The 13,651-nt window shown below is 36.2% G+C and overlaps 1 protein-coding gene and 1 long non-coding RNA gene across 2 annotated transcripts in view; one reads left to right on the top strand and one right to left on the bottom strand.

The window, feature by feature from the left end:
- micu2 (mitochondrial calcium uptake 2) overlaps positions 1–13,651 on the top strand; it is a 419,472-nt gene that overhangs the window by 195,682 nt on the left and 210,139 nt on the right. The window contains exon 2 of the mRNA XM_069891395.1: positions 8,154–8,310. Within this exon, the coding sequence (XP_069747496.1) occupies positions 8,154–8,310 (157 nt within the window). The remainder of the gene's footprint in view (positions 1–8,153; positions 8,311–13,651) is intronic.
- LOC138739412 (uncharacterized) lies at positions 5,148–9,827 on the bottom strand. Its single transcript, XR_011342221.1, has 2 exons — positions 9,576–9,827; positions 5,148–5,312 (listed from the first exon to the last, which is right to left on the bottom strand). It is a non-coding gene; the product is annotated as an uncharacterized lncRNA (long non-coding RNA).

The following is a 13,651-nucleotide window of genomic DNA, read 5'->3' as shown; positions in this document are numbered from 1 at the left end:
CAACATTGCACACGGTGGACTTGAGTGATGGCTCATGGAGTCAGAAAGAGAAATGCCAGCATGCTTGCGGGGTACGCATTCTAAAAAAGACACCAATGAGTGCAAATATCGACAGCCAGTTGCTGCTAACGCAACAGAAATAACTATGGGAGAAATGATGATGGAAACGGACTCAGTATTGAGCGAAGACATGGATCAAGAAAGAGAAGCTTTAGAAGAAGCTAAAGAACTACAGGAAAAACGCATGGTAAAAGGCAAATCCAGATGGTAGATAAAAAATACTTTGAACAAATAAGAACTTTAATGGAAACAATGATGTCTGAGTTTAAAGCTATGAGAAAGTCTATACAAGAAACAGATGTAAAAATTCAAAGAATGTAAAATATAATGACAGAAATGGAAAAGCAATGTGAAGAAGTGGAAGACAGAGTGACAGGTGTGGAAATGGAGGTGACTGAATTAAAAGAAAAATTGGAAGCTAAAGACGAAAAGATTATGAAGTCAAATGACTTATTGGCCCAGAAAATTGACATTCTAGAGAATTTTAGTAGACTTAATAATATAAAAAAGTGGGCCTGAAAGAAGGTGAGGAAGGCGCAAATATAAAAGGATTTTTAAAACCAATGGATCCCGCAGATTTTGGGAGTAGAAGAACTCCAAGAGAGATAGAAATTAAAAGAGCCCATTGGGGTTTGGCGCTGGAACAGCAACCATAGCAGAAACCGCGTTCCATACTGGTAAAACTCATGTGATACACGACAATGGAGAAAATATTGAAGCTGGCTGTTAGAAGAGTAAAAGAAAACAAGAGACCATTGGAATACACTAAGAAAAAAATATTCTTTTACCCAGACATAAGTTTTGATCTTTTAAAGAAGCGCAAGGAGTTCAACTCATCAAAAACATTACTATGGAGCAAAGGCTGTAACTTTTGACTATGTCGATTCTGCAGCTTTGAAGATATTTATCCCTGGCAGACAAAATAGACTGTTTTCGGATCCAGGAAAGGTTCGTTACTTTGCTGAACTATTGCCAAATAAGCAACAAGAAGAGTAATGAAAATAGCAAAAAGACTTAAAAATAATGTATATAAATAGGTTTGAAAGTTAATAGCTGGATTATTTAAAAAAAAGGTTTGTTTTATTTTTTAGAATAATATATAGTAATTTCACTGGGGATGGGGCTATGGATGGGGAGGGACTGTCTGCTGCAAAATCAGATGACAATCGCGGTTTATACTGCAACCCACAAAGTAAAGGGCATTCTGGTTGTCGTTCAAGTTAGCAAAGACAACTCATTAAGGGGGGATTTCATTTTATTTTATTTTTTTTACAACTCCTTAGTCTTTTTATAGTTTTTGTTATTTTCATGTTAATTGTGTTGGTGCGTATAGTTAAAAAAACGTTCAAAAATGTCGCTTTAGAGGAAGAGAGATGGAGGGTTTGAGGAGGTGGTACAGAGGAACAGAAGAAAAAATTATTGACATTACTAAAAAAGGAAAAAATAGACATGGCATTTGTACAAGAAACACACTTAACAGAGGCAGAACATCTCAGACTGAAGAGAGACTGGGTAGGTCATGTAGTAGCATCATTGTACAATTCAAAATCCAGGGGAGTAGCTATCCTAATTAATAAAAAATTACCAATTTAAAAAGAGAAAGTAATAACAGACCCGATGGGTAGTTATGTAATGATGGTATGCCAGGTTTATTCAGAATCTTGGAATTTGTTAAACATTTATGCACCTAATGAAGATGACCAGAAATTTATGCAGGACATTTTTTTAAAGTTATCGCATACACAAGGACATATTAGTAGGGGAATATTTTAATTTTAGCTTTGATCCATCAATAGATAAAGCCAGGAAAAATACCACTAAAAGATAGAGAGAGTGCAGAGAAGATTTACAAAAATGTTGCCTGGGTTTCAGCATCTGAAATACAAGGAGAGATTGAGCAAATTAGGTCTTTATTCCTTGGAACGTAGAAGGCTGAGAGGCGATTTGATAGAGGTGTTTAAGATAATGAGAGGGATAGATAGAGTTGATGTGGAAAGGCTTTTCCCATTGAGAGTAGGAGAGATGGATACAAGAGGTCATGGGTTGAGAGTTTAGGAGTAACATGAGGGGGAACTTTTTACTCAGAGAGTGGTTACTGTGTGGAATGGGCTTCCAGGAAAGGTGGTGGAGGCGGGTTCAATTTTGTCATTTAAGAAAGAGTTGGATAAGTATATAGATGGGAGGGGGATGGAGGGATATGAGCAGAGTGCTAGTAAGTGGGATTAGAGGAGGGTACTTGGATCAGTGTGGACTAGAAGGGCCAAATTGGCCTGTTTCCATGCTGTAATTGTTATATGGTTATATGGTTAAAATAAAGCAGCCAATTTTACATTAAATTCAATACAAGATATGAAAATAAAGATATATGGAGAAAACAACATCCAAAGGAAAGAGATTATTCATATTTTTCTAATAGGCATAAAACTTACACTAGGATCGATATGCTTTTATTGTCTGCCCTTATATTCAGGCAAAACTTTTATCAGACCATTTTCCCTTGCTGTTATCCATTGCTCTGGAGGATATTCCACCAAAAAGATACAGATGGGAGTATATAGAACCACAAATCAAAATATACTAAATACTGACTATAAATTAATTGCAAAACTATTAGTGAATAGATTAACGGATTATGTACCAAAATTGGTGAAGGTAGACCAGACGGGATTTGTTAAAAATAGAAGGATGGCAGATAATATGTAAATTTATTAATCTGATTCATAAGGCACAAGCAAGCAAAATACCAACAGTAGCAGTAGCTCTTGATGCAGAGAAAGCCTTTGATAGGGTTGAATGGAGTTATCTTTTTAAAGTACAACAGAAATTTAAGTTACTGGAAAAAATCATTAATTGGATCAAGGCACTATATACAGTGGTCCTATGGCAAGAGTGATAACTAATGGATATATTTCAGATTATTTTAAATTGAGTAGGTCAACAAGACAGGGATGCCCACTGTCATCTTCCCTGTTTACTTTTGCTATAGAACCATTGGTAGAACTGATAAGAAAATACCACATGATAAAAGGAATAAAAATAAAAGAGGAAGAATTTTAAATTAGTTTATTTGCAGATGATATAGTATACTTAATACACCCAGATAAATCAATAAACAGGTTACAAACAAAATTGAAAGAATACGGTGTGATATCAGAATACAAGGTTAATATTGATAAAAATGAGGTCATACGTTACTTAGGCAGTTTATTCTCCATATTAAAGTTAATGGTAGTTCTTTCCACTTCTCTAAATCCTCTTGTATTTTTTTCATTAATGGTTGATAATTTAAAATGATTTAAATTATTATCTGATACCTAAGTAACGTATGACCTGTGATTGCTATTTAAAAGGAGATTCCTTTTTACTTTTTGTGTAGTCAATTGTGTCATTGGCATCACCTCACTTTTATCAATATTAACCTTGTATCCTGATAGCCTTAGCTGTAGCAAAAAAATGTATTATGTCAACCTGGAAATCAGAAGAGAGCCTGAGAATACAGCAATGGTACATAAAAATGGATAAATGTATTCCATTGGAAAAAATAACATATAATTTTAAAAATAAAGTCACATTATTTGAACAAATTTGGGAACCGTACATGGAACACAACAGAGAGGGCTTGCCTCCGTCCTCCACCCACTAAAATGATAGAATGAGAAGAAGACGAAATGAACTGACCCAGTATGTAAAAGTAGAAGACACAATTTTCTTGTTTATTTTCATTTTGTGATGACATTGTTTAATGGGTTTATTGTATTGTATATGTTGAACATTTAGTGGGTAGGGAGGGGGGGTGGGAGGGAAGGGAGGGGGGAGAAAGGGGAGAAAATGACACTGTGTATATTCAAGAGGAAATGGTTAATATTGTTCATTGTGTGAAAAATTTTAAAAATTTTAAAAAATGAATGTATTTCCATGACTACAGTACTTATTCCAAACGTTACTGATTCCCTTGACTAGGGAATTCTTTAAAAATCTAAATAAATTAATAAGAAAATTCCTATGAAAGGGAAAAAAAATCAAGAATAGCTTTGGATAAACTAACATGGACATATAAACAAGGGGGATTGCAATTATCAAATTTCAAAAACTACTCTAGGGCAGCACAATTAAGATTTTTGTCGAACTTCTACCAGGCAGGAGAAAAACTGGCTTGGCTTAAGATGGAGGAAAATGTTCCTGAACAATTACTCAATAAGTGGAATGAGAAACTGGTACAACATAACAACCTACTAATACTACATTATATATTAAAAATATGGAGGAGAATACCTCTAGAAGGAAAGATGATAAATTATCAAGGAATGATCAAGAAAAGGAATAAAAGATTGCTTTCTGGGAAATAGCATTGACATTCAAACAATTAAAAGATAAATATGGAATATCACATGGTACAATGTTTTCATATTATCAACTGAAAACATATTTAAAAGAGAAGTTGGGAGCTAGTCTAAAGTTGCCTGAGAGTAGTTGCTTTGAATATTTAATCACAGATGCTGTGATAGTTTAAAAAATTATTACAAACATGCATATTAAATTACAAAGCAAGGAAAAAGACAAAGTAATACACAAACCCAAACAATGTTGAGAAAAAGACTTAAATATACGGATAAAAAATGAAACATGAATGGAGTTATTTGTAGGTACCATGTCTAATACAATAAACACTTGGTTTTGTATGATACAATAGGCTCCATTGATTATATGTTACAACTCAAAAATTAAAAGAATGGAATCCAACACTATCAGACGAATGCATCTGTTGTAAACAAAAAATACATGCAACTTCGATATGTACAAAAGTGAAAACCTTTTGGGAGGATTTAAATTCAATATTAAATAGAATAAGATACCAAAATACCCAAAAATCTTAAACAACATTAAAGGAATTAGGTCTAACATTAGACAGAGCTCAAAAACGATTCATTATGATCGCATTAGGAGGCAGCAAAAAAATACAGAATGATAACTTGGAAACTGGAAACACCTTTAAAAATACAACAGTGGTACATAGAAATGAATAAGTGTATTCCATTAGAAAAAAAATACCTACAACCTAAAAGACAAATACGCTTTATTTGAGCAAATTTGGGAACGTTACATGAAGTTTATTTGGAACCACCAATTTCAAACCTCCATCTCTTGAAGTGACATGTTATATTTAAGTAAATAGTTAAGCATAGTATATTAGGATGACATGATTTCTCTTTTTCTCTTCTTCTTTTCCTTTTGTTCCGTTTGTTTTTTTCTTGCTTTAAGTTGGGCGGGATGGGGAGGGAGGGGAAAAGAAGAAAAAGTCACTGTGTACATATAAATACTGAATATGTGTATATATTTTTATTGATGCAGTTCATGGTGAAATGTTAAGTAAAAAATGTAAAAATTGAAAAGGATTAATTCTCAGCACTTTCCTATTTCTTATCTTCATCTTACTGCTCAAAAGATATTGAAGAATCGTGTTTTTACTTCAATCACAGTGTCTGCAGTGTTTTACTCTGAGGAACTATATCAGGTTTCTCCTCTGTTGTAAGATCAGCTACCTTGAGTCCTCACAAACTATGTTGTCAGATGGATTAATTGTCCAACCTACAGCAGTGGATGAGTAATAATTTACTGAGTGTGGTTGCTGAGCTATCAGAAGGTATCCAATGTTTTCTGGATTATGCCGTGGCTCTTTATTGTTGCAAGTCATTGTTTTGCAGTGAAGATCGTTAAAATGTTTTCTGGATTATGCCGTGGCTCTTTATTGTTGCAAGTCATTGTTTTGCAGTGAAGATCGCTATCAGAGGGTTATTACAAATGTTTAAATGTGAGGTTCATTCGAGCAAATGGTTCAGTGAACAATTCAATGATGACTTTGAGCTTGGACCCTGAATCGTCGTGTCAAATATGCTAGCATTTGGCCCATAGCTTTCAAAACCCTTCTATTTAGTGTTATCTCTGTATTCCAAATTGATAACCAAGGTTGAAGTGGTATAGGATAAAGAATGCCGGGGCAAAGATTATATGGTTTTCCATTTGTTTTCTAGATTGGCTCCACTTTAATAGGAAGCTTATTGGAATTTCGGATGACCGTTCCTGTAGTTCTATAGCAGTTGCTTAAAAATGATATTCAGTACCTGTATTAGTCTTTGAAGGAATCAATGTTAACTTGCCACAATGCTTGCTTGGCCGCAAGGGCAAGTCACAAGGAGGAATAATGCAAGATAGTATAATATCTCATCAAATTAAGAGTTGGCCATCTTCAGAACCCAATATTGTATTATCCTCAATCCCTTGGAGGTTCCTTAAACAAACACATTTTTACGGATTGTTTTTAATGATAAATTATTGCCATACACATTGTACAATATACATAGGCCCAACATTCTTAATTGCTGCATCTGAACTAGTACTTTTTTTTAAAATCAATAAACCTGTAATAAATTATTTGAATTACAGAGCAAGCATCCCAGGATTGAATCTGGCACTGCTTGTAAGGTGTTTTGTATGTTCTCCCTGTGCCTGTGTAAGATTCTACCCACCCTTCAAAAACATGCTGGGTTTGTAGGTTAATTGGTGTATTTGGGCAGCATGGGCTTGTGGGTCGGGAGGGCCTGTTACCTTGCTGTAGGACTAAATTTAAAAATTTTAAATGTTTAAATTAAAAGGGACAAAAGAGAAGATAGACAATGAATATTTACATTAATCATAGTGCAAACAAGTGACTTGTTCATGGTGAAATGTTAAGTAAAAAATTAAAAATTGAAAAGGATTAATTCTCAGCACTTTCCTATTTCTTATCTTCATCTTACTGCTCAAAAGATTTCGAAGAATCGTGTTTTTACTTCAATCACAGCGTCTGCAGTGTTTTACTCTGAGGAACTATGTCAGGTTTCTCCTCTGTTGTAAGATCACCTACCTTGAGTCCTCACAAACTATGTTGTCAGATGGATTAATTGTCCAACGTACAGCAGTGGATGAGTCATCTGATACCTATTGGAAAGAAACTGTTCTTGAACCTAAAGGTGCAGTTTTCAGGCTTCTGTACCTTCTGCCCAACGGTGGCAGAGAGAGGTAGTAGGTTGTGTCCAGATTGATGGGACCCCTTTATAATGTTGGCTGCACCTCAGTGAATGGGAAGTTGGACCTGGTAATGTTTGCTACCTTCTTCAGCATTTTTGGCACTTGTACAGCTAAAACAGTACACCTCTCAGACTCCTGAGAAAATGGAGGCATTGGCAAGCCTTTTTCATGGTGGGCTCCAGGAGAGGACTTCTGAAATATGAACTTCCAACAACTTGAGGGTTCTGACTCCCTCATCATCCTTCCCACTAATGCAGACAGGGGTGTGATCCCTCTGTCTCTTCTTCCTAAAATCAACAGTGAGCTCCTTGGTCTTGGTGACATTGTTCTGACACTTTAATTTAGTGCTTGTTGATAAATATGAAAAATAGGTGCTCAGATAATATCTGTTAATGCATACGATTAAGGCAATTTCTGATTAACTTGTTAATTGCAGGTGCTAATTGAGAATGTAAATTGAATTAGTTTTTTATATATACATGACTGGCATTTGGCATGAGATATTAAACCACACCCTGTCTGCTTCTTATGGTCCTTCAACTTCTACTGCCTTGAAAGATGTGTTGATTGTGGATCAGGGAATTAACAGGAATTCAAGAATACATGCAAAATTTATAGAGAGATAAGAGAGAGGGGAGCGTAATGAAGTACCGACCTCTCAAGGACATAAAATCTAGACTGTGGAACTCAGTTGGTTTCACTGTCTTTCTCACAAGGTCCAATGGACTCTCCTCCCCATTTTTTCCCCAGTCTTCACTCTTATTTTTCCTCCCGCTTCTCTCCTCTCTCACACAATCCCTTTGTTGTCATCCTCGCAAAGGCAAGCATTTTTGGGGGGGAATTCAAAAATACTGGTATACTTTGATTATTAAGAAGAGCAATTGAAATAAATAACATGATTAGTCTTTCTAATTGTTTGGTTAAATGTTTCTGTTACTTGAAACATTTTTTTTTTAATTAGTGTTATCTTGGATGGCAGGATTTATTTAATATTAATACAATTAATTATAAAATTATTTTTCTTCAAGGACAAAGAACTGCTTAAAGAAGAAACCAGAGAAGATTATGGATGCGCTCGAAGTCGCAAAGAGCGTTTTAGATTGTTTGCCTCAATGGAGTACGAAGGGGAATTATTTATGACTCCTCGAGATTTTTTGTTCTCAGTAATTATGGAAACCAAGGATGGTAAGTTTAATGTATCTTGGCACTTACACTATGGTCTAATAAATATTGCTTAGAAATACCCATTGTTTTGAAGTACTTGAGAGTCAAAACTTTGCCAAACCAATTTATACACTTCAATACCACTAATAATTAGAAAAAATTATTTTCATTATTGTACTCTCAGTTTCTAATTATAATGCATCCAAAATAAATGAACAAAGATTTAAGCATCCATAAATGAAATTGTTTCAAAGCTATATGTGGTTAGATTTCCGGTTCCGGATGATGGCATTGCAGCACGGCTGCAGCAGCTTCCAAAACCGTGATGCTACTGAAGAGATGTAAGCAGAGTCCCGTGCTCAATTTTTAAAGGATGAAGATTGGAAGGTAGTGCTGTGGACACGGGAAGCTGAGAAGTAGGGTGAAAGTATGGAAGAAGCGGTGTGGCCTGGTCTGTTGTGGTCAGGCCCCTGTTATGGGGACGAGGCTTCCAGACATCTGGTGCTGCTCATGGCCGAGGAGGAGATGCCAAGGCGGATCTGCGGAATTGCGTCTGCGGAGCTGAGTCAGGGACCCAAGAGTGGGCGGAGAATGCCTAGCTGGCTGTTCTGCAAAAGTGGTGTTGTGTCCGGGAGCCTGAAGTGGCTATGTCGTGTGCCTGGCCTGGAGTTTTGGGAGGCTGTGCCATCTTGGAGTGCTGGGCCCTGCAGCGAGTGGTGGGGTGAGAGAGGAGGCCATGGGGGTTTCTCTACTGTTACTGCATAGACTTGTGAGCTGTGTGGCTGTTCTTCTTTGCAAGTCACTAGACTTTTAAAAATTTAAGTCTCTGAAATGTGATAGTCTCCACTGTGCTTATTGTCTAGTTTTTCATCTTTTACAGTTTTGTTGCCACCGATTTTCTTTTACTCATTGTGGAGGTGTGTTTTAGTCTTGTGTAGTTTTAATTTTTTGTTCTGTCTGGAGTAGAAATGGCATCTTGTCTGATGTGTAATCGTGGTTATTTGGATGGCATTGTTGTTTCTGGAGGATGTAATTCTGTTTTTAACTGTGTACGGTGTACCGGTTTTAATGGCATTGAAGACAACTACTATCATTGACAAAATAATATTCTTTCTTGTATACATACAATATTAAAGGAGCAATGAAAATATTATTTGAATATCATTTGAAGCATATGCATCTTATGGAAAGTTTAGGAAAATTGGCCAAGTTGTTCCATGCTTTCTTATTCTAATTCATGCATAAAATATTGAAAATGTTAGTGTGACTGTAGTGGGATTACTTACTGTGTGTTGGAGAATATGCAAAACATATATCATTTTGACCTCGTAGCACTCAAAAACAAATGAAACATTTTCCATCCATAGTTTTTCTATATTAAAAGTTCCATCCAACTGCTGGCATTTCTCAGCATACGTTTTGTGGAACTTGAGCCTGAATTTCTGAAGTCCTGGGTTATGCTTCATCACAATTTCCCAACTGAATTCAAGGCAGGACTTCCCAGCATCCATGAGCCCAATCATTTGATTGAGAATTATAGGGCTGCAAACAAGAATAAGTTTGTTTTTTTTAATGTATGTGTTTATTGCTTTCAATTACTTAAGTGTTTTATTTTATTCATTCATTTAATCTTAAACATTAAAAACATTGAATAATTTTAGTACAACTGGAAAACTGGGGAGGAGCTGGATTTTGTAGATGAGTCTACGTGAAGCAGTGCCACTGCTCAGAGCCTCACTGCATGACATCAGGACCATCTGAACCAGTAAGACTGACGTTCTGAATCCAAGCAAAGTACATTTGGGGGATTAAAATACATGGTCAGTGAAGATGAGTAGCGATTTAGATTCATGAATAACCAGCATACTGATTTTTATTGAAATGCATATATATTTATATGAAAAATGTGTTGGCACTCAGATGATCCCAAAGTACAAAATTCCAAAACTAATCTAATGGTCATATGTAATTTACAGTCACGACATTCAGGATACATTTGAATAGAGAAATGGATAGTGAGGGTTCAGAAAGATATCGACCAAATGTAAAGAAATGGCACCAGCCCAGAACACCAACTTGGCTGGCATGGGCAAAGGACACATTCAGTGCTCTATGTCTCCTAAGTTTAAAGTGTTCCATTAATAAAGACTGGAAAAAAATGAAAATCTATCTATTTTAACATCTTGAAATTAATATAGTCATCTAACCGGAAGTCAGTTTGTGACCTCCTGTTTTGTATTGCCTCAACTATCTGTGGCACATTGTGTTTGCCTGATTTTTCCATTCTGAAATGTTTCCCTACCTTTGGAGAGTGGCCGTTCATTCCAAATATCTCTATCACACTGCCAGTTTAGACAGAATACCTGAACTGCAGTATTTAAGGAGGCTGAGCATCCTATTCATTAGCCCATTGTTCACGGATCACCTGCAGTTCAGTTTAGACTGCAGGCGATCCATGAAAATAACTAGGGGTTGAGGAGGTAAATGACGGAACGGGAATGAGTCCTTATTCCCATTCCAATCTTTTTACACAGACTGCATTCTGTGAAATTGGAAATAATTTTCTGGAACGCAGCGGCTGTGTAAAAAAAAAACATACATCTTAATTTTACATTTATTAAGACTCAGAGAGAGATAAAGAAAGATATGAGATTAGTGTGTACCTTTTTTATCTGAACTATTTCCATATTCTATAAATAAAATTTATAAATATACTTTGTTTGGAACATACTGAGGGTGTAGGTTAAATGGAGGTAAATTGGGTGGCATGGACATGTGGGCTGAAATGGCCTGTTACTGTGCTGTATGTCTTGTGACAGAGTATATAGAATATATAGATATGTTTTTGGGAGATAAATTGGGAAAGGTTTGTTAGAGTAGGTCATATACACACACTTTAAAACAGATCTTCTTTGAAATACTGGAGCTCTGCCCCATTCTAGACATATCAGCTACACAGCTTTTGCAAGAGCTTTGAAGAGACTTCAATAATGGATTTTTGTTTGCAAAAGACAACAGATAAAAGAGCATGTTGGAGCCGCTGCTGTCTGGAGGAGCTTGCTGTTGTAAGAGGGTCATGTGGTATTTCAAGCAGAGAGAGTCAAACACGCTTTCTCTCAGAGAGTGAGTGAGAGAGAGAGACTAGACAGAGATCTGTTACAGTGTTTTAGCCAGCAGAAGTAGTTGGGAATGGAACAGGACAACTTGGCAAGCCCATTTGGAAGACGGCCTGGTCAAAGCTCTTGTGGTTCATACAAGAGGAGAGGACTGGCTCTCTAATGTTTCACTTGGAATAAAAGAAACAAAAAGGGATGCTGTAGTGACCTGAAAGAAAGAGGTTATCATCTGGAGAACCCTGACTGGGCAAGTTTTGTTAGCAAGACACTGGAGTGGCTGATGGAAGTACATCAGTTGTGGATGTCCTGGAGCAACAAATCTTTCTCGGAAAACTGACAAGAACTTTCCTGAGCAGTAACCGTTTACCTTTCAAGCACCAAAGCCTGGTGAACTTTATAATTGTTAAATTCCATGCACAGTATAAGAATTGCCTGCAACCAGAGAACTTGGAGGAATGAGAAGAAAGATTGGACTACGAACCAAAGAACTTTTCTGAACTTACACACACATTACATACACGTGCGCTTAGAATTAGAAGGGGGTAAAGTTAGGTTAAGTTAATAATAATAGGTTAAAGTTTGATCCTGTTTTCATGTCTAAAGATAATTAAAAGCTATTTTTTGTTTAAGTAACCATTTGACTTGGTGAATATTTATTGCTGCTTGGTTTTGGGGTCCTCTGAGCTCGTAATATTTTATGGGGGCTTGTCTGTTCGATTTGAAAATTGGAGTTTTTGTGATTTATTAGCTAATTTAAAGCTCTGTGTGGAAAAACAGCAACAATGGATGTTAATACATTTTTGTCACAACCATCACCTGCAGAGCTGCAGAGCAAGAGAAAAAAGGAACTGATGGTTATTTCTAAGGCATTTAAACTGACTGAAGTCAAGCATTGGATGAGGAAAATACAAATACAAAGGATTATAGTGAAATATTATATAGGTGATGGAAAATTTGTTGAGAAAGACTTAGATAATTTTCCGGAGGATAGATCTGTTGAGTTGCATTTGGAATTGGAGAAACTGAGGGAATTGGAGGCTGAGAAACAGAGACAATATGAGGCAGACCAAGCTGAAAAATAAAGAGAAGCAGCTGAGAAACAGGAGAAATGAGGCCTCTGCCTCAAACTAAAAAAAAGGAGGAAATATGAGTTAGAGGGCAGCTGGAAAATGGAAGGAGGATGATAAAAGACAAAGAAAATATAACTTGGAAAAGATTGAAAGGGACAGACAGTTTCAATTGAGATGGAGGGAAGTAAGAGAATTGAAGCTGTAACTCCCGGGGAGAGGTTTTTTGGCTAGTAGAGAGGTAAATCTATTTCCTCCTTTTAATGAGGGAAATATAGAAACATATTTTCAGCTTTTTGAAAGGTTGCTGAGAGCTCAAGATGGCCAAAAGAAAAATGGCCTCTTATGCTCCGAAGTATATTGAAAGGAAAAGCACAAATTGCATACTCTAGTTTGACTCCAGAGCAAGAGGCAAATTATGATATTGTTAAACAAGAAGTATTGAAAGCTTATCAGTTGGTTCCAAAAGCATATAGACAAAAATTTAGGAGTTTGATGAAAACATGGAATCGATCTTATATGGATTTTGCTCTGAACAAATATGTATATTTTGACCGTTGGTGCACCTCAAAAGGAATAAATAATGATTTTGACAGATTGAGAGAATTGATGTTAATTGAGGACATTAAAAGGTGTGTTCCAAATGACATTAAATTATACCTGGATGAGAGAGACGTGGGGATGTGGTACAAGTGGCTAGATTAGCAGACGAATTTGCTCTAATTCACAAAAAATACATCTCAGAATAGTAGACATTTTCAGAAAGTTAATGTGAAACAGATTAATAAGCCTGTTCAGAATGTTAATGTGGAGTAGACTAGTATACCTGAAATTAAATCTGGAGAGAATTTTAAGAGAAAAGAAGAAGGTAAGGTGGGAAAGGACAGAACTTCTGGATTTGTATGTTATTTTTGTAAGAAACCTGGTCAGGTTATTGCGAATGGTCTAGTATTGAAAAAGAGACGAGAAAAGAAGGTTTTACCAGAAGCATGTATTCAGACAGTTGAATTTAAGGAGAGCAGAAGTTCCAAACCTGGTAAGGAGGGCTTGGTTTCAGTAAAGGAGAGAGAATCACAGGTTCCAGTTAAAATTCTTTGAGATACTGGGGCTACTTAGTCACTGTTGTTGGAAAATGTTTTAACTCTTGATCAAAGGGCTGACACAGGGGAGACAACTTTG

The sequence above is a fragment of the Narcine bancroftii genome, chromosome 7 (genome assembly GCF_036971445.1).
Source record: "Narcine bancroftii isolate sNarBan1 chromosome 7, sNarBan1.hap1, whole genome shotgun sequence".
Classification (NCBI taxonomy): Eukaryota; Metazoa; Chordata; class Chondrichthyes; order Torpediniformes; family Narcinidae; genus Narcine; species Narcine bancroftii.
This window is presented reverse-complemented; position numbering and strand designations above follow the sequence as displayed.